Source organism: Cebidichthys violaceus, unplaced genomic scaffold, assembly GCF_023349555.1.
Source record: "Cebidichthys violaceus isolate CVI_PGR_0920_01 unplaced genomic scaffold, fCebVio1.0.p SCAF_7, whole genome shotgun sequence".
NCBI classification, from domain to species: domain Eukaryota; kingdom Metazoa; phylum Chordata; class Actinopteri; order Perciformes; family Stichaeidae; genus Cebidichthys; species Cebidichthys violaceus.
The window spans coordinates 3,086,610-3,111,264 of record NW_027176927.1 but is presented as its reverse complement, the minus strand read 5'-3'; the positions used below and the strand labels follow the sequence as shown (position 1 = coordinate 3,111,264).

General features: G+C 38.8%; 1 protein-coding gene across 1 annotated transcript in view; it reads left to right on the top strand.

Annotated features, from left to right (window-relative positions):
* The window catches only part of grik3 (glutamate ionotropic receptor kainate type subunit 3), a 33,677-nt gene extending 16,454 nt beyond the window's left edge, over positions 1–17,223 (top strand). The window contains exons 6-10 of the mRNA XM_068735548.1: positions 3,826–3,944; positions 9,797–10,014; positions 12,344–12,569; positions 12,816–13,066; positions 13,786–17,223. Of these exons, the coding sequence (XP_068591649.1) occupies positions 3,826–3,944; positions 9,797–10,014; positions 12,344–12,569; positions 12,816–13,066; positions 13,786–14,151 (1,180 nt within the window). The 3' untranslated portion in view covers positions 14,152–17,223. The remainder of the gene's footprint in view (positions 1–3,825; positions 3,945–9,796; positions 10,015–12,343; positions 12,570–12,815; positions 13,067–13,785) is intronic.
* The last annotated feature ends 7,432 nt before the right edge of the window (positions 17,224–24,655 follow it).

The window sequence follows — 24,655 nt, the reverse complement described above, 5'->3', positions numbered from 1 at the left end:
GAATAGAAATAAAAAACCTTCAGTGAAGTTGCAAAGTCCCATTCAGTATGCAATTTCTCATTTCCTGTGGTATGTCTTTTTTTATTGGCAAGGCAGCTTTACGATGCACTTTAAAATGATTGCTTAAAATAAAGAAATACTTGCTGAAGCAAAAACTAAATCTTAATGATCATATTAAGAAATACAAAGAGAAAAGATAGATAGATACACCTGATGGGAAATTTCATCAGTGGAAGCTATTAATAGTTGAACATTAGCATTTACAAAAAAAATGTAAAGCCTGGCAGTAATAACTTACAGAATTATTATGGTTGGAGTTGTGTTGATTGGCTGAAAAGTTGAATGGCTGAAAAGTATTTCACTTTTTTTTTTTTTTTCATAAATATGATGAATATCCTGTTAGTGTCATTGTGAGTATTTCCTGCTGCTCCTCGTGCAAAATGGTGCTTGAGGAAGTTCTAGAAAAGCGGGAACTGAAAGGCTTGAGAGCAAACAGCTGCACTCCTCTATCCTCATTAGTTGTTGTGAGACCAAAGAAATTCTGGAGTGGCTTCACATAAGTACAAAATCATCTTAAATTGTTGCATCAGTTTTTTTTTCGGAAACCGGCCTAGAAAGCTGGAAAGCTGCTGCATCCCTTAAATCGTGTGAGCATAAAACAGACAGCGGTGAACAATAAGAGGGCTACTTCAGCACAAGTAGGTTATTCTAAATACTGGACTCATGTCAAGGCATTACCAGCAACATTAGGTAGAAAAACACTTTGGCTTTCAAAAGCTATGCTGCCTCATAATAATTATGTTGCAAGGTACCCATCCAAAGACACATTTTAGTCCATAGCTGGAGATGAATGGCATCTAAAATATATTTAAAAGGGAAGGATGATTTAAGAGGACATTCAACCCATAGATCGAAACCTGGAGAAACACATCTGGAAAATGATTAGAAGATGTTGTTAATGTGTTGATGTGGAAGAGCATTTAAGCCCCGCTAAGTGTGTAATAATTGGAGTTTCTCCATTTATATACTTATCATCTCTCATAGTTACACAGGGACCTGGTTTTGGCTTCTGTCTAGGCTGGTGCAAAATATCTCTTTATCTTAGTGGTGGAATTATGGTTTCACCACCATTTCCAATAGTGATAACAAAAATATTCAAAAGTGAAAGTGTTTGACTGTATAAAAGGTAGAGATATTAAAAGCAATTGCATTTGTATTTTCGGAGAAAGTCAAGCTTTTGCAATGAAAGCAAAACAACATTAAATCACTTTGTGGATCCAAATATGTTGCTAAAAGTCTATCTATAGCTACTTACAGCAATGGCTGACATAGCAACACTTAGTGTTTCCATTAACCATGCAATGTATTTTTGGCCAAATATATGACATGTAAGTGTCTTTGGGTATTACCATCTTGCCAATGAACATAAACTACTGATGTATTATAGCTGCATATCAAATAATGAATATGGGACAGAAAAAGCACAGCGTTATTGGGGTGTGAAAATAAATTGAAACTGCAACTAAATGAATGACACTACCTGTTGCTGCATAGGGCTGAAGTAGTTATGTTTGGACTCCAAGCTGTTTCCAGACCACCTCCTCTACTTTATGTGTGGGCTGCACTCTTGGCAGACAGCTCATAGTGTTGTTTAGCAGACAGTTCTGTGTAGGGTCGTTCAGTCTGACGCAACCTTATGGCTGTGCTAACCGACACAGCCTTTTTAGAAATTAGCAGAGAACCAGGGATATACCAGGGTAGAAGGTGCAATCAAATGAGTGAAAAGGGACATTGCCCTTTTCCTTACCTGTGGCCTGTTTAAGTCCAGGTCATGTGTAGTTTTGTAACGCGCAGAAAGCCTCTCCCATTTCCCATGCCTATTCACTAATAAATATTATTTGGCCATGGCTTTCCATTTCACATTAAAGTCAAACGAAATGCGACTGAAGGAATGAATTGGAATGGTAGGGAGAACCATTTGTACCACAGCTGCCCAAGGCTTCTCTGATGTCTGCAAATGTTATTAAGGGGACATGAATGTTAAGAGGAACACTTTGAGATGAAAACACTAGACAGCGTATTGTATTTTAATGCACAAGAAATACAACTTTGGTATGCCAACATTTACTAAAAGCACGCTTTTATTGTCCATCACTTCAGATGTCTGATAGCTTAACTACGATGAGAAATACTTTGGCTGGAATAAAACCTCCATTTTAGAGGCTTTTAATGATGAACCATTAGTCCTGTTCAGTGTCTGATTAAAATAGACTGCTGACATGTTAGAAAATATTTCTGCAGCATGTAATTAGATTGAAGTGTATCTATCTCTTGAACAATATACATTTCAGTCAATTAAATATGTCTCGAGAATTCTAACTAAGCACTTGAGGATACACCATTGTGGGTTCCAGTGCTGTGGACCATTTTAGTTACTTATCTAGCTTTTGAAGAAACAGTTGGGTTTTTTTCTGTCATTAGCCCTTTCTACTTTATCTCATCAAAGTCACAGATATGCCACTTATTGGGGAGATTCTATCTGGAATCTGTGGGATCCAATTGTACTCAGAAAAGCACCCAGAGTAAAGAGGCAGAAAAATATATTTCACATGATATGAATAAATTTAAAAAAGGGGGGGAAAGTAGTGACATTTACAATGCTTTATCTCAGACTCTGCCTCTAAAAATGGCTTGTGCAATGAAAGGTGTGCAGCAGGTGTCAAACTAAATGGCAGAGATATGGAAAGATGCAAGCTTTATGGTTCCATTGGAGTCTTAATGCCTCACATTCTCAAACATGACATTTTGTACTCTCTAAAAAAAATGAGATTTCTGAGCCTCTGTTGGTCACCTTTAGTACAAGGCATATACATATGCTAAATAAAAAACAGTTTTGAGCTCAGGCTAAATCATGACCAGATGTTTTTAAAATGTTTTTACATGACATTTGATAAAAGTTTTTAGGCTCATAAACAACTGTAAATGTATGGGTGGGTGATCACATTGTTCCCAACATGTTATGAAAAGTAAAGTCACATGAGCAATGGATCAAAAAACTGTTTGATTTGAAAACTGTTGCTCATAGGGATGAACCCACCCAACTCTACACTTCCCCTCACTTTCAAAGAGCTTTTCAACATCAGCACATTATGTTGGTTTGCATGGCTTGCAGCTTAATTGCTCGGGTTCAGTCTTACTGCTCTCATGAGTTTTGTTACAGCAGCAGTGGGCAGTTCTCAGTGAAAAAGCTCTTATCAACCGACTGTATGCTGATTTCCCAGCCCCAAACGGCCGACAAGCAAAATCCGCGACTAACTAATGAACAGAGTGGAGCACGTAGCAGCTAAAGAGACAGTCTTAGGAGTAGGTGGAGACCAAAACAGAGTGAATATTGGACATTATCAGGTAGTCAAACAGACATGCATTCAAACAAATGCTAGTATTGCTCTGTTTACTAGATATGTAAATAGCCAAATTGCTAACATGTTTGCCACAACAACTCTGTAAGGTTAGTCAAGGTTGTGTTTACTGCTTGTTCGGCTGCCGCCAAGTGGCCCAAAGCATCAGTTGATGCTGGTACTGTGTTGTAGAGCTGCTGCTCTACTGCAGTGATCAATACTGTAGTTTCGTTACTCCGAACCAAAGGTGGAACTCTAAAATAGCTGTAGCTCTCAGAATAGCTCTCTAGCTGATATGATTCAGTTTTTGAGAAGGAATGGTGTTCCAGAGGGATCAGAAACATATTCTTGTATTTTTTTTTTTTTTTTAGATCTTATAAAGATAAAGATTTAAAAAGAGCTTTCCAACTTCCTTTCTTGTTCCCAGGTTCAGCCCATATGAATGGTATGACGCCCATCCTTGTAACCCTGGATCTGATGTGGTGGAGAACAACTTCACCCTCCTGAACAGCTTCTGGTTTGGAGTCGGTTCCTTAATGCAACAAGGTTTGGTGGCGCGCACATCCTCTTCCCTGTCACAAACGATACTGTCAAACCACCCCTCTTTCCCCATGCGCTGCTCGCTCTCTCTTTCTCCCTCTTTAACTGACAAGCTCCATGATTTCCATTCCGTGACTGTTTCATAAGACATTTCCCTGTCAAGAACAACTGCAGAGCTCAGCCTTACATGACAAAGGAAGGCTGTTGTCACCTACCTGCTGTTTAAAAAGGTTAGAGTAGGTGCCAGGCACTTGTCAGAGATTGTCAGGAAAGGATGGAAAACATTGCTGCATTTATTTCCCCGTAACGCAGTTGCTGGCCCTGCTCAAGAGCTTTCCTCGTGTCGGGACGAAAAGGGTTAGTTGAGGAACATGTCTGACAAATGCCAGCTGTCAGCCATGCTAGAGCTGGCTGGTGTGATGTTTTCAGCACTGTGCGGGAGAACATTTCTATGTCTCGCGCCCAACTGTCCAACAAGTAGCCTAACAATTAAATGTCATTGTGATCTTTAATGGTGCTCAGCTACTGATTTTTGGGGCCAACCACCGATCGCTGAAAGCAGGATCGTGTGATCCGATCACTGATTACGGGGTCTACTCGAAGCAATTTCACTGTTCAACAAGCAATTCTGCTCCTCTGCTCTTTGAGTGTGTGTGTGTGTGTGTGTGTGTGTGTGTGTGTGTGCCTGTCCACGTGTCCAGGAAGATTTCAATGTCCCTGACGAATGGGTGGAATTTGAATCCTAAATCAATGTTTTTTTTCTATTATTCTACCCTAATCAGTGTTTCCCCTATAGGCTATTCATTCTGCAGCGGCACAGAGCAGATCAGAGAGAGTGAAATGCTACAAACAGCCTCGGGACTGAATGTCATAGCTTACTATTTGTAGAATTAGATTCCTGAGGTGGCTGCGTTTCCAACTCATGTGATTCTAAAATTTCCAATAAATCTAGAGTCCCAAACTCAACGTTAAAAAAAAAGGAAGATTGATTGATTGTTATTATATTCAAAATGAACATCTATCTATCTAACAAAGTATACCATCAATTCATATTTGTTGGCTTTTAGCTGTTCAAAAACATTAAAACATTTTCACCCCGGTCAAAAAACAGTTTCTCCCACGCAAAAAAATAAATACAAATCGGACAAAACTGTGTTTGTCCAGCTGTGTTGCTCTAAGAGTAATTTAAAGAACAGGCGAGACAGCAGACAAATGAGTATTGAAAACATTTCAATTTAAAATCGGACGATAATCGTCACGTGGCCGATCGGAGCACCCTTAGTGTTGTTTGATGTTGATAATGCTGAAAAAAGTCAGAACAAAATAAACAATTTCTTTATTCAGCACGAGGACCCACCATGTATTACTAAACCTCCCACTGCAGATTTAACTATACCTTTTGACTGAAAAACCAAAGGGATACAACCAAAGTTGTCATTCGCTAGATGTCTCTTAAAGGGATAGGTAAGTAAATTAAGGCCCAGGAGCAAAATAATGAAGTCAACTGTGAAGGAAAAAAAGACCCAAGTAATAAAATGCTTAACCTCAATGTAACAAGACAAATCAAAGAGGCTTAGAGAGACTCAACAGTGGATCTTTGCCCATAAGGATAGCAAACACATTCAGCAATTCATTAAGCACAGAAGCTCGGCAGCACTCTTGTGAAACTGCATAGCAGCTCTGCCAATTTGCCGGTGCAGGCAAAGGGCTGCGAGTGTAGCACCAGCATGCCGGGAGGGAGAAGAGACAGAAAATCAAAACAAAATGAGCTAGTTAGTCGCCTTTATTATTAAACTAAACTGGGAAGAATTCCCTATTATAATTTGTATCATGGCTCACAGGGTTGACTGTCAGTGCCTCATATCTACAGCAGTTAACTGAAACTGCTGCTGCTAATCAGTTTGTATTCAAAGTTCCCTAAATAAAAAAGAATGTCACTTTTGGATATCAAAGTTAATATTAAGATCATGTGTGCTTTCTAGCAGGTTTACCTACATTATGAATTGATATGTGATGGTATATTTGTCATGTTGCATAACTGTTTCTACATGATTTTTAAAGTGAGTATTGTCAAAATTACCGTCACATTGATTTTAAACAAATACATTATTTGAGTTGAAATTGACAGACTGATTCTGGCTTTCTGTGACTTCCATTTGTGCCGCAGCACCTTGTAGCACATGCTGCATGGTGGTATCTACAGCAGGGTATATTTTGTCTGTGTCACATTAACAGACATCCTCTGCTTGTCTGCCAAACACAGTGACAGCAGCTGAGACGGAAGCCATTTCCTTGACATGTTTAAAATGCAAATGGACGTGTTTGAGGAGATGCACAAATAAAAAAAAAAATTCTACCAGCTTGTCTGTGGGAGGGAGGTGTCAGAGACAAGACAAAGAACGCAAAATATGAGGAGGTGCAAAACCAAACACTTTGTGTACTTCAAATGCGTTCCTGGGGGTCTCAGTAGGCTGTTGCTCACAACAAACATATGTCTGATCATTTCCTGTAAATTGGTTTCTCCACGTAAAATGATTTTAGAAAGTATGTTTGATTTATGAGTTGACTTATTCCCAATTCTCTCATTCTCGCTGACATTATTCTTTGATTTTCTAAAGTATATTTATACTCTAAATATCACCAAGATGCATAATTAAAGCCAAAAATATTGTACTCTATATTTGGTTCTTTATGCGAGAACTAATATGTGCTGACATTTTGTCTTGTGTTTAAGAAACTGCAGTTGTGACTTTGCCCCTTCTTGAGATTCAGAACAAGATTTACTTGCAATGGAATAAACATTTTCATTCACAAGTGTTATTATTCAAAAGCAATTAACAAATAAAAGCCTCAAGCTTTGAACGGGAGTTATTGTGCAGTGACTCCAGAGAGCGAATGCTAAGTGCAGGTAATCATTCTCATGGGAAAGCCTTGTTTTCTAATGTTAAAGTGAGGCATTGCTAGTGGGCAGAAACACTCAAGAAAACCGGTACATCATGTTTAGCATGGCGCACTACTGAATCCACAGAGACCAGCTTTTTTCTCCCCCAGACCGAAAATTCAAAAAAGCATCATGAGAGACAAAACATTCTGTTCATTTATTCAAAATGAGAACAGCAGTGTCAGACTGACTTCTGCATGACGTCATCTTAAGAAATCTATGCTGAAATATTAGTAGTGGCTATAGATATAGTGTAGCCATTATACATTAACTCCCCTTGTGTGTATAGTATTCACAGATGTCGCAAGAAAGAACTCTCACACAAGAAATGAATGGAATACTGGAATTCAACCTCAGTCAACATTAAGTTTAAAACCACTGATAGTTTCCTTGAGTATTGGTTAATTGAGAATATTTATGCATTACAGAAAAACTAATGAAACAGACTGGAAACACAAGCCTCACAACCTTCACCTTGATATATAAATCATAAGGCTTGATAATACAACAAATCTTAAAGGAGTTCAAAATGCAACAGCAATTTTCTTCCGGCCTCAACTTAAAGTTGAAAATTCAAGTCTACTTTTTAATATAATCAACAAATAAGCTCTCGAAAGCCTTTTGATGCTAGTGAATAGGCCTTGAGTTAAGAGTTTCTTCTTTTTTTTTGTAAAAGCACTTTTGAACCATCTCCTGGGGAACTAAGCTTTTATAAATAATGGCAAACTAGGTAGATAGGAGCTTTTGCACAACCCTTACTGTGAGTAAGTTAAAGTTAGGATAGCTCATATTCTGATTCTCACTTGTATTTGTTGCAATAACAAAAGACACAAAGGTTGTTTGTTACTGCTGGGAGTTTCATTTTGGAGATTGGGAGTTGTGGTGAGCTAATGTTTGCTACAGGCTGGACTAGCTTATGTAGCTAACATGTAGCTACTGTACTTCAAAGCTTGTCATCCATGTCCAACAAATTCTATGTTATATGCTATTGAATGCCTTTTAAGGTAAATACATATACCTAGGAAATACTTTTATTCACTTCACTTTGAGAGTTAGAGTAGAAGATCAAGCACTCCCATAACTGTCAGTTAATGTTAAGTATGTAACTTCATGTATTGAATGCTTCAGAGTCTTAAAACCCCAAATTAGTGAGCATTTTTGCATCTCCGATTCCCTCGTCTCAAAATCGATGGATTTTTGGTTAGATACCTGAAATCTCTTCAGCTTGGTTAAAATATTTTAATGTTTTCTTATACAATATAAAACACCTCTTGGTAATTCTGACGCTGTTAGGTGTCTTTATTGTGTATCCTTGCACTCATGCGACCGTGGTGTAGCTCGTTTTAGGGCAGTCGAGGTGAAGGACTGTCTTGCTGAACTGAACTTTTAAGTATCGTGAACTTGTGTTTGCCACAGAGCTTATTTTCTGCAATAATCCAAAATCCAATGAAAAACTCCCATCGGCTTTTTGTCTAGGGAACCAGTGCAATGCTAACTTCTAGGGTCGGCCTACAAAAATACGTCATCCCTGCAGCGCTCAAAGAGACAGTAAAGTATTACTGTTTTGGTTACTGAAATAGAATAAGTATCGTCTTCTGTGAACAAACATTTATATTACCTTGGCTTACAAGATATGAGTCCTTCCTCAAGGAAATGTATGGCATATTGACACCGTTTCATTTCCCTGGCACCATATGACTGATCTGCTTTTTGTATTTATTAGTTCTCTGATCCAGCGCCATATACTGTTCCATGCTGACAACAGCACTTTATAGTGTGGAATTCAATTGAGTTACCCGTTGCTTCACTTCGTTTTCAGTGCAACAAGAGAATGCATTTGGATCCTTACGCTGCAAAGTCATAGTGAATGAAGCGATGCTACTGTCTTCCCTTGTTTGTAACCATGTAGTCTTTGTCAAACCACAAAGGACAAATCCAATCAAATTTGGTAGAAGAGGTTAAAGAGCTGACCACTCTGCCCCCCCCCTCCTGTGGAATTGCCCTCATAAATCTTCTCAGTAAAGTAACAGTGCAAAAAGCGCAAGGGTATTTTAAAGGTTGTCAGATATGAGATATAAAGTAACTTTAACACCAGTCAGTGAGCCATTATAATCATAGTATTACTAAGCAGAGGACCAGTCAAAGTCACGGCTGATGCTGAAGTGGACTGTCAGTTAGTCTGGCTATGCACCATATCTTGATTTTTCTTTTTTTATACAGACTGTAATGATTTGACTGCAAAATATATTAGTGTGTACATCTGGTAAACATGATGAGCTATAAATGACGTAACAGGAAGATGAAAGGAAACAGTAGTAGTGTGAATTACATATGGTGTGTCAACTGGTCCATCACATCTCATTTCAGATGAAAGATTCAGATCTAGACTAGGATCAACTGCAAACGGTATTAATCAGTTAATCTTTTATGTTTTAGCGACAACAATTATGCAGCAAATACTTCAATCAAACTGAAGCACACTAGAAATAATGAAATACGGTGTGGGGATAGATTTTATACTCCCTCATTAAAAGTTTTTGATACACATTATATTTTCAATAAAAACACTTTATTACCAATGCAAGTTAACAATATAAAATAATAGTCATCTGCCAGTGTGATTGAGTACATAGTGAGTTAGTATCATTGCTCAGAAAGGCTATTGAACCGAATGTAGAAGCCTGAGGAACACACACCTTACTGGTCTGATCTGCCCATTCTGAATTGTTAATTTAGATTTTGGCTAAATTGCCAAACTGGCTTTATTTTCAGTGGCACTGCCAAAAACATTTGCAGGCTAATTAACAAAAACGCAGGCCATCATGTTTCTGCATTTGTTTCATTTGGTTACAGTGTTGGCAGGTACAATTTTATCTCGATAATTGCTTAATGGTCTCTCACTTTGTGTTGCGTACAGGCTCAGAACTGATGCCCAAAGCCCTGTCTACCAGGATCATCGGTGGGATCTGGTGGTTCTTCACACTCATCATCATATCATCCTACACAGCTAATTTGGCAGCTTTCCTCACTGTGGAGAGAATGGACTCGCCTGTGGACTCAGCCGATGACATCGCGAAGCAGACCAAGATTGAGTATGGTGTGGTCAAAGATGGCGCAACCATGACTTTCTTCAAGGTATAGCATGAATACAAGTTTGATACATTACTGAAGGTACTACGGAGATTTAAGATAAAATATGTCAACAGCAATAGAGATCGGTTCCAGTGTAAAAACGGCCATGGTGTAGCTGAAGCATGCCTAGTGCAAACATGTACAGTAGTCATAATAATGATGTGTCAAATGTATGTGAAATAAGACAAGATGTTGGTTCTTGAATTAATATATATATATATATATATATATATATATATATATATATATATATATATATATATATATATATATATATATATATAAATAAAATATAGATAGATCTTAATTCCCACAGCAAAGGAAAATTCTTCAGCTTCTCCACTTTTTTACACTGTTTGATGTGTTCCTCCATAATGATTTTTTTATTCCAAAGTTTCAGCGTGCCTGCAGGGTCTTTGAATTTATTTTATTATTTTGAGCATTGCTTTAGATGCTTCTGCTTCTGTGGTGCTGAATAACACATGTAACAGAGTTACAGTTTCTCTGAGTAAGAAAATGAAAACACTGCACATTTCAATTGAAGGGAGTCCATAAGTTTATGAAATTCAATAGCAGGAAAGCTAGAAATTCTTCCAGGGCATCTGTCTGCCCTAGTTTTAATGCCTAAGAAATTTGTAGTGGAACTCATGAACACTGCATGCCTCATTGTTGAATCTGCAGAATTGCGTGTGTTCTGAATCCCCCAGTTTTGATTATGTTATTGGGTTCAGGGTTGTTGCTGATACCTTATAGATTTAGTGGTGACTTGGAACACTGTAAGATAACTTACTTTTTGCATTGCATCCCATGAAAATGAAATGACATGTAATGACAATTAGCGCACCTGGATCCAACTCAACTCGTTAACACTTTGAAAAGAAATCAACCTTCTGTTCCTCTGAATAGCCATGTCAAAGAAAGTTTAAGATCATTTTGTGTTCGTCGATAAATCACACTTGTGATTCCAGCGTCATAAATAGAAGAAACAGGTGTTTAATTACCTCATCAGAGTTGCATGGCTCAAGTGCCCTCTGCTCCCACTTGCACTTCCAGAAAGGCCTAATGAAGTCAATTCAATGAGCCAGAAAAGCATGATAAATACTGAGGAGACCGTGAAGTAGATGAAGGCTTTGCAGATGGATATAACTGGATGGATTTGGTCCTTAACTCAGTGACATACTTAACCGTCTGTGTTTTTTTGCTCTCAATTCTGCTCAATTCTTGCAATTCCAAATATGCATCCTGGCCCTAAAAGACAAAGACGGTATAACATAACTTCTCTTAGATACATGAATTAATTCACCAGCAAACTTCAGTAATGGCTGACCAGAAACTCTGATAGCCAACAGGAAGACATTATCTGCTGTACAACTTGACTTCTTTTCAACAATCCTAATATCAGTACAAAGCGTCAAAAATTATAAATGTTATACTTGTACCCTATTATTTTAATGTAAAGTGGATATTAGCATAAAACAAGAAAATAAATATGTGCTTTGTTAAAAAAAAAAAGACTAAACCAAGCCTTGAAGAGTAGAATTTTTGTGCCATATGGTCCATCTTCCTTTCTGACCTCATCTTCAAATCTCTAGCGACAAAGATGCCAACTTGGCAAAACTTGCTATACATCCTAATTGGTACTTTTAAGTTTTAATATCAGGCTATAATACCTTATTTTTAAGCAAGCAGGACTGTGCTTCTAATGTAGTTAAACATAATGGAGGGCGTCTTATAACAGCATCTTTCACAATTTGAAATGGCTTATAGTCTTTAGAGAGTAATTATCTAGGATTAGACATGGCATAAATGTGACCTCATACAAAATTGCATGAAATACCACATAGCCTGATGCAAGACTAATGGAGAGGCATTCTATTATTGCTGCTTCAGTAGCACTTATGAGAATAGATGGGCACACAGCTTCAATTTACTGTCCTTTAATCCCGAGACAATGGCGATCAGCAGGATGTAATCACGTAAATCTATTTTATCACTGGCTAAAATCTGTATTATTCAATGCTGTAAGTGAACACATTATGTACCTTTTCTATTCAAACATTAAAAAAAAAAATCCCCACAAGTTACTCTGCCATTCTTCAGGGCTACAGAGGTACCGGTGAGATTTTATGGTTAGCAGTATGTTCAGCTGTAACACCTTTGACTATAATGTTTGAAAGTAATTCTGTTCAAGCTCAAACATTTTTTTTTTTTAAGTTGTTAAGAGCATTGTATATTTTTCAACCACTTTTTCTTCACTTGCAGCAAGGGAGGTTGCACAAATGAGCTTCAAAGGCACGTGTTTTCTTTAACTGGCTCCTTCTGTCCCTTCCAGAAATCTAAGGTTTCTACCTTTGAGAAGATGTGGGCCTTTATGAGCAGCAAGCCGAGCTCATCACTGGTGAAGTCTATTGAGGATGGGATTCAGAGGGTGCTGAAGTCAGACTATGCCCTCTTAATGGAGTCCACAACTATCGATTACATCACTAAGAGGAACTGTAACCTGACACAGGTGGGAGGGATCATCGACAGCAAAGGCTATGGCATCGGCACTCCCCTAGGTAAGACCTGTGAACATTTGAGGCTGCCTACTAACTGATACAAAAAAAAAACAACCTCTTCAATCTCGTACATGTTGCCTTTTGAAGGATGACGGTGAGGGATTTCTTTTTAGACAACGCAGTAGCATACGTTTTTTTTTTTAGCTACCAGTTAGACGGTATGCCACAACGTGTTTATGAACCTTATTATCACAGAATCCAGCTGGCATTTCTTCCAAAGTAAAACAGGCCTTATGTTGTTTCCAGGCTCCCCATACAGGGACAAAATCACCATAGCAATCCTAAGCATCTTGGAGGATGGGCGCCTCCAAATGCTGAAGGAGAAGTGGTGGAGTGGGAGCAGCTGCTTGGATGAAGAGCGTCACGAGACAGGCCCCATGGGGATCCAGAACCTGGGTGGTATATTCATTGTGCTGGCATCTGGTCTCGTGCTGTCTGTTTTTGTGGCCATTGCTGAATTCATCTACAAGCTAAGGAAGACTGCAGAACGTGAGCAGGTACATGTCCCCATAAATCACATGCCTAATGTGTTATTTTCTTTATTTGAGCTTTACTCTGTGGTTTGGAACATTAGCCCAACATTAATTTAAATACATTCCACTAGCATTTCACTTTAATTCACCCTCGATTTTAGCAAAAGGAGTCGCTAACCGAGCCTATTTTGTGATTAAACTTCCACGTAGCCTCCTAACCAACGCCGTGCTCTGGCTTTTAGTTTAAACACGTTATTAAAGGATTTGCATGCCTTTGGCTAATCTCTAAGAGGACTTGGGCCATAACACCACAACATGTACGTATTTTAACAGGCATAATTGCAAATTGGAGCATAGAGAATGAATCCATTATTAGTCATTGGAATTGTCAGAATAGCATGAACCCTTTACTGTTGTAAATCACTAATTTGAGTGCGTAGTTGCATGCATGCTCATGCACCACACTCTTCCTGACACAGCAGCAATAATGAACCGTGTGCAGGCTACATGTGGTGGTGGTGGTGCGAGTCGACATTGCTGACAGCCATGGACGCACGCGTGCACATACACACACGATCACTGGCACAACGCGAATGTTACGTTCTAACGCATGTTGTGCTCTTTAGACTGTCGACACTCTGCTGTCAGAACAATTTAAAGCTAAGGCATTTACCCGCCCCCCCGTCCCTCTCCCCTCTTCTCCTTCTTGCTCTCCTCCCCGCATCCTCCCTTTTCGCCCAGAGGTCTTTGTGCAGTGCCATGGTGGACGAGATCAGACTGTCATTCACCTGCGAGAGGCGGGTGAGGCACAAGCCTCAGCCTCCAGTCATGGTGAAGACGGATGCAGTGATCAACATGCACGCCTACAACGACCGACGACTCCCGGGAAAGGACAACATGAGCTGCAGCACTGGGATGACTCCCGTGTTCCCGTGACAATGTGTTCCCCCCAGGGCAAGAACCTCCTGAGCAACTTGTCAGGAGCGATGCCAGAGACTAGAGACAATGGCATAGACGGGATCACCAGATTCACTATTAACCACAGTGACATGGGGACACTAACAAAACATGGGCAACTCAAAATGGCAGCATCAGCCACACAGGTATGACAACATTCACCACTGTATTCCAAACCACAAGAGGTACAAATAATATTTGGGGGAGGTTTTAGGAAAACAGTACACCCAAAAAATCGGTTTCAAGTCTGATGTTTACGTGCGCAACACAAAAACACAAGAAAATACACATGATTCAAGGAATCCTCTATCAGTGAAAAGACTGAATTCTATTGAACAATACGGATTAAAGCGAGATGAAAGGCTTTGTTAAGAATGGCAATAAGTGACGGATTCATGGAGGATGATAAAGAGTTGTTTTCATTAGACAAGAGTTTTGCCATACATTAAGATTATGATATCAAGTTCTCACCTTCATCCGGTTAATTTACACAAACTCCTGAATGGCCTCTGATGGCAGAAAATAATGTTACCTCAAACTTGTCGAGGCTCCAGCGTTCATGTTTGAGTCCTAAGCTGCAGGTTATGAGACAGGATCTTTTGAAAGCATGGTTTACAGGTACGCATATGATAACCTGAAAGAACACTCAATCAGTAACCACAATATTATTGTTGGTGGAAACCAATAGAAAGACACAACTGTTCCGAGGTAAATACATGTTTGTTGAATTTGTCATGTGAAATTAACTATATGGTTAGACACAAGCAATTAATCATTGATACAGAGATGGAGTAGAGCAGAAGAACATTTTATGTCAAAAATTTAAAAAAATTACGTTATTGAATTTTAATCAGTTTACAAAATTGATTGCCAAAGATCTGGCCATTCAACAGAACCAGATACAGTACAAATCGGGCCAATTCCTGCTCACTCTGCTTTTTACAAAGCACTACTCCTGCGTTCAATGCAAAGTAAATTAGAGTGGTTTAAAAGGGACCATTAAGAGATCTTGCTAGAACAGTTTTTCCAACCATGCAGGGTAATAATATGTATTCAAAGCAAATTGTAATTGGCACAGTCGTGGCACTGTAATGTGTTAGCTGGTGCAAACCACGTCACCTTAAAGTATGGTTATCAACACTATAATGTAAAACAATCATTGCATGAAAAGCATAACAAAAAAAATAGAAAACTTAAAACATAACCATGGTCCTGTGTAATTTCTAAAAGAATAATGACAGAAATATTGAGTATATGGACCAACTTTAAAAGTTTGTGCTCAACTCTGATGAAATGGTAGCATGTCTGTACTTATATGTGTATATATGTTTTTGTATATGCATATATACAGACTGGGTGGAAGGCATTGGATCAGGTATTTCTGTTCATATCTTTGTTTAATAAAGAATTGTAAGTCACAGATAACGGGGGAAGCGACTGTGACCTTAAAACTAAAGAGCATTTCTTAAATGCATTAAATTGTGACATATCCATCAAACGTCGTGCTGGACTGGTGTGGCTACAGAACCATTGAATGTCCAAAGTACTTCTGAACACATTTTTTTGAACAGTTACTTCATTTCTTTCAGGTGTGATCTAGAGGATTTTTGGCAGGAAACTGATTGCTTTGCATTACGGGCTTTTATGAAAACTTCGCAATGGTTTGGTTTGAAGGTTATCTCAGTCACCAGCTTTTCCTGTTAAATTACCTGGTGTGGACAGAGTCAATCCATACGTGTAGTGTGTGAACATGCTGAGAGATAACGTGGTGAACAGATAAAAGACAGATGATGATTTTGTGTGGTCATGTTGACTTTAATACCTATTGAATAAGTGTTTATCTTCAGCAAATGTCATGCCGTTGGAAGATTCGAGGAGTCTATGAGCTGCTATCACCTGGGAGCCCAACGAACAGCAAACCTCTGTGAGGTTTGTGAAGTCAATAAGTCAAGACAAAAAAAAAAACTAAAACGTAACCATCTATGACTCAAGAAAACTCCAATCTGTATAACTTAGCGTTGGTTTGGTAGAGATTCACTGTATAATTGTCTATGGATTCCCTTCTGCAAAGTAGAGTATGTAGATAAGATCAGCAGGAGAAAATGTATTTTGCTAAATTTATACTGTTATAAATGAATTCTGTTCACAGTCAAATATGTTATAGATGCTATTTATTTCATTAGAGAGGTCTCTTTAACTTACTTCCTCACTTTACCCCAGTCCCACAGCCCCAAACCGTGTTTATTTATTTATTAGAAATGCATTATAATATGTCAGAGTGCTATCATCCAGATGGAAAACTGTATGTAAATCTTCTTTTATGATGGCTGATATATTTCTTTAAGTTGAATATGAAATGGAAATAGAGCTTCCCCAAGAATTTAGGGGACACTCTCTTAAAATAGGGAGAATCGGGTCTATCTTGTGTATCTGGACCTTTACTGCTCTTGAAATCCCGATCAGGGCGTGATCTAAAGTACGGCCGCAGCTGAAACGTGGTTATACGATATTACTGTTACCCTCATGTGTACTGTAGCTTCCCATGCAGGTGATTCAAAGCCTCTTGTATTTCACCTCTGTAATATGTGAAAATAATTGAAAATATCTTCATAATCCAAATTAGTTGGAATTACGACAGGGTTTTCTGATTTGGCTGATTCAGTCAGTTTGGTTGCTGAATATATACATCTTTTTTTACAAATTTATGTGAATAATAATGTCATTTTACACAAAATTGTATGAAACGTGGGAGAAAAGTAATTCAAAATGTAAGCTACATAACCTGTGTTCCATTAGCAGTGTGTGATATGAGTTTTGATTTTCCAGCAGTCACAACGGTATGCCTTTTTATGTATACCTTTCTTTTGAGTTGCACAGCTACCATCATTTGGCGGAAAACCTCACAAACAATGCGATAATTATGTTGGTGCCAACCAGGGTTTTCTTTGTGGACATGCAGAATTTCTATGAATATAGTTTTTGTAAGGTTTTGTAAAAAAAAAAGGGAAAAAAAGATGATTTTGTTTTCCTAGTAACTGTATGTGTTAAGAGTACATTAGAATAACTGACATCTGAGTAAAACATGGGGATATTCAACAAAATATTAAAGAAAAGCTAATGAATTATTTTCTTTTTAACGCATTGTGAATAATTCAATTGTACAGTTTGCTGTATGGGTTATATGAAGTTTTAAATAAAAAAATACAAACTTTATCTCCTGCTAAGCTACTGATTGATTGGTGTTGTGTTACCATGCTCAAGACATGAAATGTCTCCCTTTTATCTTGATATTTGACTATTTTTGGGTTCTAATTTGAGTCTCACAATAAAGAGATTATAAGCAATGCTGTGATTATGGTTGCTTGGTACTACGTTTTGACCTACTTCAGAATCACGATTTAGAAATTTGACATTAAGTAAAATATTGATTCCAACTCAATTTTAAAACCCAAAATGTTTCATGCTGACTTTTCCAATTTAACGGCAGCATGATTATTATACTGAATATTACATTAAATGACCCCAATGGGGATCACAGTACCATATAAGGTGGAAGATATGGCTAACGAACATCCACAGTACAATGAATAATCAAAGCAAGCAAATTGAATCATAATTCAAACAAATGGAAAATCTTTTAATGATTATGTCTTATTTCTAAGTGTACTTTTCCGCTATAATACCAGATGTCAGATGGAATAATGTATGCATTCTTCAGATGCATGCAGATATGAAAATATCACTTACTGAAATTAACAAATTTGCAAGTTGCAGATTTAATTTTCAAATTATTATTTCCTTTGAAGAAAACAAAGAATCCCACTCATTATCTTGTTCTCACTTTATTCATTTATGTTTTCATAAAGTGAGTGTGCAGGATTCTTTGTTTTCTCAAAACAAATGTGGCTGAAGTTTATACAACAGATCATTCTGGAAAAAAGATCATCGCCTAGTATTGAATGTCGTCCATTTGTGGATTTTCACTTTGCGGATTAAATTAAAGGATACATTAACATAACAACATAAAGCCGTGAGCCACATTCCATTAAAATAAGCATGAATGATATCTATATTTTTGCCATAGTCATTATTAAGGTCCAACAAAGCAAAACAGATAATGCTATAGTGCTCAGAATGAAGTAGATTGGAGATGAGAACACAGCTGCCAAGATCGGCAGCATGATACAGGTCAGGAACTAACAAGTTACCTGTGTGCCGAAAACAAGAAATGGAAGAACCTTTGAAGGGTGAACATGTAAAGACCTCTCAAAGGTGTCTCATGGTGGACTCATATAGATTGTTTTAAACAATAAACAAGAACAAATCTGCATGTTTTATGTTTGTATTACGTTTGCATGCAACAGCTGCTGCATGAGGCTGGGTATATCCTGTAAAACACAGAGTATTGCAAAACTACAAAGGGAGAGAGGAATAAACACGTTTGCTTCAAATGGCGTTCATGCACGAATGAATATGCGCTTTCAGGTAGCCAATCGACTGCAATATGCAGAGATTAACCTTGCTGGCGTTAGGATGACGAACGTGCGTGTTAAAAAAGCAAAGGGAAACCCCGGGCCGTGGCGTTAAGGAGCAACGGGCGCATAATGAGCGATGGGCAGGGGCATTGCGCCTAATGGGAAGATTTATTATCTCTCACTATCAATTAATCCCTTCGGACAGACCGGGGCCAGCAGGAGCGCATCAGGAGTATGTAAAAGAGAAAGAGGAAGGGCCGAGGGAGGGTGAGAGGCAGCCAGTTGAAGAGAGAGAGATGTGAAAGGACATGAGAGGTGGAGGGAACATGAGCAGTGGGGCGAAATGAAAAAAAGATGGGGTGAGAATAGGAAAAGAGGCAAGGAGAATGAGGGTATGATTCAAAGATAATACCCACAAAGATTTGAGAGCTATACGGACAGTGAGGGGAGAAGAACAAAGGGTTAATGACAAAGTGAAGAAAGAGGCATAGTTTTATAGTAAGATATGAGCCAGGAAAGAGCATGCAGGAATGCAGAATCACATGAGATAGAAATAAAAGGCAGAGCGTATAATAAAGTGAAGCAACAGTAGACAGAGAGCCCAAGATCTATGGGCTATGGGAGACTCAGGGAAACATGAAACAGAATGTGGAAGACTGATACAACACTACCAGCTACTTTGTGCGCATGCTTTAAAGATTAGCTATATGTTCAACTTGAAAACACAGAGCTGGATTGGTGATGCAATAATGTGGATAATCTCTGGAAGTAGGTCAACGAATATCAACTATTTTAAGTAATGAGCCTTTTTTTGAAAGTGAACTACACAGTTCCGAAATGGATTTTAATGAAAATAATGATTCCATTCAAAGAAAGATGCATGTGGTGGTGCTCAATTATGTTGGAGTGGCTTTTAAGAAAGGACATTTTCTTTTTTTTATGATGGAAAGTCTATGTTTGATTTAAAGTTAATGGGACAAATGGGCCTAATGTAGAACCATAAACTATTTATCTAGAGTGGTTTTACTCAGTGTTCTTCATGTTGTGAATAGCAGAGGCAATGCATAACATAAGGGCTTTGCAGTACCTTTACAGTTTTCAACATCATCTCCCCAGATTCATCCTCAATTTATTTCACTGTACTTGACCATGTACGATAGGAGAAGGGCTGCATGGGGAAAGCTCAACCTAAAGCTGACCTCCATCGTCTTTGCCATTATGGAGACTGCTTCGGTCTGTTGCTCATTCACGCTCGGGGCGGTTTTTCTCACTCTGGTGGCACATGTCCAGACCAGTGCTCTTTTTGATGACCTTGACAGGGCCGTCGGTGGGTGATGTTCTGCTTGACACTCCAGGGCGAAGTGCCTTAGCTCAATGGCTGAGCATCATTGACCCATTTGGGGGTGAGTGAATGCCCGACTCATGCCATGCCCATCTCAGTGGTCCCACTGGGTGAGAGACCCATCTTAGCAGAAGCTGCACCAGAGGATTGCCTTGATAGGAGAGCCAGTGTGGACCGAATGTTATTATAGGCAATGTCATCATCCAAGAAAACTGAATTCCCTCCAGGAAGTGGAGGATATGGAGCTGTGAAGGATGCAGCTGAATAAAAATTGTTCTGAAAAAATGAAGGCAGATATCACCTTCGAACGGAAGACCAGAAGGTATCACAAACCAGGGCATAGAAAGTTAAAGTTATAATCTAAAGATCAAACCCCATTTATGATAGAAAGTATGGTCAGTGTTTCAGTAATTGCCATTCAGTGTGTTTTCACATTCAGTAATTAGTTATCTACACAGTAGATTTCATTGTTGGTGGCGGAGTCGTTTGTAAAGGAAGTAGTCACGATGCAAAAATGATTTAATAATTTACCATTTATTTGGTAAATTATTGATGCTTTTTTGCATTGTGGCTTCGAGTGTGACTATTTCCCTTTACACTTGTGCTTTCACCATTGTCAGCACCTCTCCAACACTGGTCTTTGTTCCCTCTCTCTTGCATCTGGAGAGAAGGTATATCACTTTTAAAAAAACAACAACAGAGGACAACATTTTTTTTTGTCAGTGGATGATTTAACATTTTTGCAAGGGAGTAATGGAACAAAAAAGAGCCACAGTGGGTACGATGAAGGCGACAAGCTGCACATCACCAGCTCCTCAGCAAGCAACAGTGTCGTTTACAATTATCGATCACGTGAAAGTGACGCAAGTCAAACGTCAAGGTTCTATTGACTCTGATACATTTTCACTTTCATAAGTGCGCAGTGTGTCAAAGAAGCAGGATTACAAGACGATCAGAAAGTCGATAGCACTGTCCATCCCAATAACGTTAAAAATGATAAACAATTAATGAGTGTGTAATTACAGCTCACCATAATGCTGTAATGGAGTAGTACCACAGAGGGAATACTCGTGCATATTCTACCTTCCATAATGAGCTTGGCATTAGGCTACATGTGTCGTGTTTGTACAGGGAGACACCATATGGCAGAATGTCTGAATGAGAGGAAAACATTGTTTATTCCAGACCCTGTCTCTTTTATTGCAAATCACCGACACCACCAGTATCAGAGCTCTATCCACACACCATCATGTTGAATTATCCATTTGACTTTAGGTGAAATAGCCTGATAGAGACATTGCCCATGAAATGCCTTAGTGACTTGCTCTTTCTGTTCTCTGTCTTTGACCCTGGTAATGACTGGAATAGAGGGTTTTCATGAATATAAATATAGTAGATGAAAGGCAATTTTCTCCAGTGTACATAAAATAACACCCTTGAACATTTAATGCGGAGTAGTTTTTGTCAAGAAGGTACTGTGCTTTTGCAGTTTAACATTGTGTCGTGCACTCAGGGCCACAACACCTCTTCATTTACGTAAATCGCTCGGTCCTCTCGAGAGCGTGTCATGTGTCAATGAAGGCAAAGCAAACTGCGAAGCTTACACTCACTAACAAGCGAAACATTAGAATGCACACGATGCAATAATGACATGTTTAAATACGCAATGGTTTGTGCCAGCATCTGAGACTTTACCAACATTTGAGCAGCAGACAAAACACATGCAGTCAGTTGCAGTACTGAGGGCAGAAACACCTTGTTCAAAGGAGGTGTCAGGGAATGATAAGACTCATTCAAGCTGACAGGCGGGCCACAAGTACACAAACCATATCCCGGTACAACAGTGTGTGTAAAGGGCATCTCATTAACACACAGCTCACTGAACCTTAACGTGGCTAGGTTAAATCAGAAACGGTGCTTCAGCGATTAAGCTCTACAGTGTGATGGAAGAATGGAAAAATCCGGCATGGGTTTCTACTGCAACATGCCGATGAGCAAGAATTTGATGTGGGCAATACAAGTCCATCTGATGGTAGCAGTAGTGGTGATGCTGTATTGATAGTGGATTGTTTCCATTCCAGCATTTCATACAAAATACAATATCATTTGAATGCTCTTCTTGCTTACTATCTGTAGCATTTAATGACTTTTGCAAATGGATATTCCAGGTATTGTGTATGCTGAGGTTATACTATATTAAATACCCTTATCATAAATATAATCACATATATAAGACATAAAATGTACAATTGCAATTATTGTATTGATATTTTAATAAAAATGATTATACAAAAAAGTAATACGTTTTACAACCAAATAAATATTGTCTGTCTACAGATGGCTTCAGTAACTTAAGACTCCAAAAGCTTTCACAACTCATAACACTCAGTTTTGCTCAGCAGTTACCAAAATAACCAGATTTGTTAAAGGGTGCTGCATTCAAGTGATTTGCACCCAGATTGTGTGTCTCCACACATTCAGAAATTGTTGTGTTTTCTGCAGCAAGAAGCCAAAACAAAGGATCACAAACCAACAAAGCGCCTTTGAGAAGAGCTGGATGAAATGTTAACGCCATGTATGTTTCACTGAAGTTACTTTAGAAAACGCTAGATGTTATCCAGTCACCAAAGACCAAGAAAACTTCTAGCATCTTGTTGAGTCCATGCATAGAATACTTTCTGATTAGCCAAGATATTTGCATCATTGCCACAGACAGGTGGACCTGCCTAAGTGGTACAGAGTATTTTAATGTTTGGTTTTGGCAGGTCTCTCTCATCATCAAATACAAACTCCAAACCTCTTTGCTTGCTTCTACCTGAGGAAATACTGTCAGTGTTTTATCCCAAGGATGCATGCAGCCCACAGCAAGGCTGTTTGATGTTGGCTCAGGACCAGACTTCATTCGGTTCCAGAGGGGGATGAAGTTCACCAGCAGATGATTTGATTTTCTCTATCAAACTCAATGCCTACATGTCCATCCCTCAGCTTGGGACACTGCCAATACACCCAGCATGTAAACCTCCCTAAAATTTGAGTTGTTATGACAAAAAAAACATCAGGGTTGAACAAAGGCAAAGTTCACCATTTATGGTTTGACTTGACTTTGACCATTATGGGTGAACGAGTTTGTGCTGGCTTCTGTGCGCAGCCTTGTCAGTTATCGGCTCAAAGTACATTTTCAGAATTGGCTAACAGCAGCTACCCTGGCTCGGCTTACTCACTATAATGAGTTGATGATACGTTTCATGGAGGCTTTCTTTTACTACAAGAGTGTGAGTTCAATTTAGCATCACTATGGCAGAGAGGAAGTAATTATACCAGAAACAAAATGTATGACTTTCGCTATTTTTTACTCCTTGACAAAACATGAAAAATCCTTAGTGATGGAAGCCAGGGAGTCTCTCGTCTCTTTCTTCTATAAGAGGACATTATATGGCCTGTCCACAGGGAAGGTGCTCGAGGGTGTCTGGCTGGCTGGGGGAAAGTTTATGGGCTGTGAAGGCCAATTTGAGCAGCCTGCAGAATCCAAAACCGTCATGTCACGTTCTTCCCTCTATCGCTCTGCAGAAGAACATTGAAGAAAAAAAAAAAAAACCCAAAGCTATTATCACCAATGAAACAAAACTGCTGTTCAAAACTATTTGACATTTTGAGTGGTAGTGGCATGGACCTGTGGACCGCAAATTGCTCATTAATATTAAACAAGTAAGTGACAGTTGGAGGGACTTGGCAGACACTCTTGGCACCTCAAGCAGGATTGCAAGTGATGGCTGGGTGCTTTGTTTAACCCAATATGTGGTGGTTAAGTGAAAGAACAGCTGCTTTGGACCTCTTAGACCAAGGGTGCTGCTTGGCAGTGTCGAGATAATGTGGGCCAACTGCAAAAACCTAAAATGGTTTATATTCATTTTATATATATATATATATAATTGAAATAAGTTATTTATGATGAATCTTCTAAATGATATCCTGACACATGTTCATTCATTTCAAGTCTTCTGGATCTGGTGTTCTGTAGTATATTTTAGCAGGGTTCCCCTTGATTCACACAGTAAACATCACCTTATGCCACACTATTAATATGCAGTTGCAAACCAAGCCGCACACTGTAGCCATAAAGTGCATGATTAAAACGTGTCTTGCTTTCAGTATTTATGGCAGATGACTTCCGTTGTGCTAGACTGGTTTTAATATCCACACAAAGCTACAAAAATGTTAATGTGTAGCCACTGAAAATAACAATTTATGTCCCCCATTGTGTTTTATTTTTGTGGCTCTGTGATGCCTGTGTTTACGGGTAAGGCCAAATGTAAAGTCATATTTAATTACAGAGCATTATTGCTCAATGAGGCTTTGTTAATGCAAGCTAGTGTCTCTGATATAAAAGATAAAGAGACAGCACCTGTAGCCGAGCATAAATGGGACAGTGAATTGCCTTCTTTTTTTTTTTCCGGTGACATGGAATAACGGACTAATTCATCAATCCCTTTACAGCACTGAATTTAAAGGTATAATGATTAATGCATATGTATGTATTGTTGATTAAACTAGATGAAAAACTAAATTGTGTTGATATTGTTGATTTGTTAACTGAAGGCGATCAAAATGAATATGGGTCGGGAAAGGGACCTGGGAAGCTTCTTACTGGAACTCCTCCAACCACTCAAGTCATGCTTCGCTGTAAAAAGCCTGCAGGTTTGAGAGAAGATGTGGGACACCCACAACAATTCCACAGCAGTGCCGTTGACTTCCCCGACTGAAAGACCGTTAGGAGATGCTGTTTGGCACGAAGCGAGTGGCATGGGCTTCGTTGGCGGTTTGTGGCACTGCATATGGGAA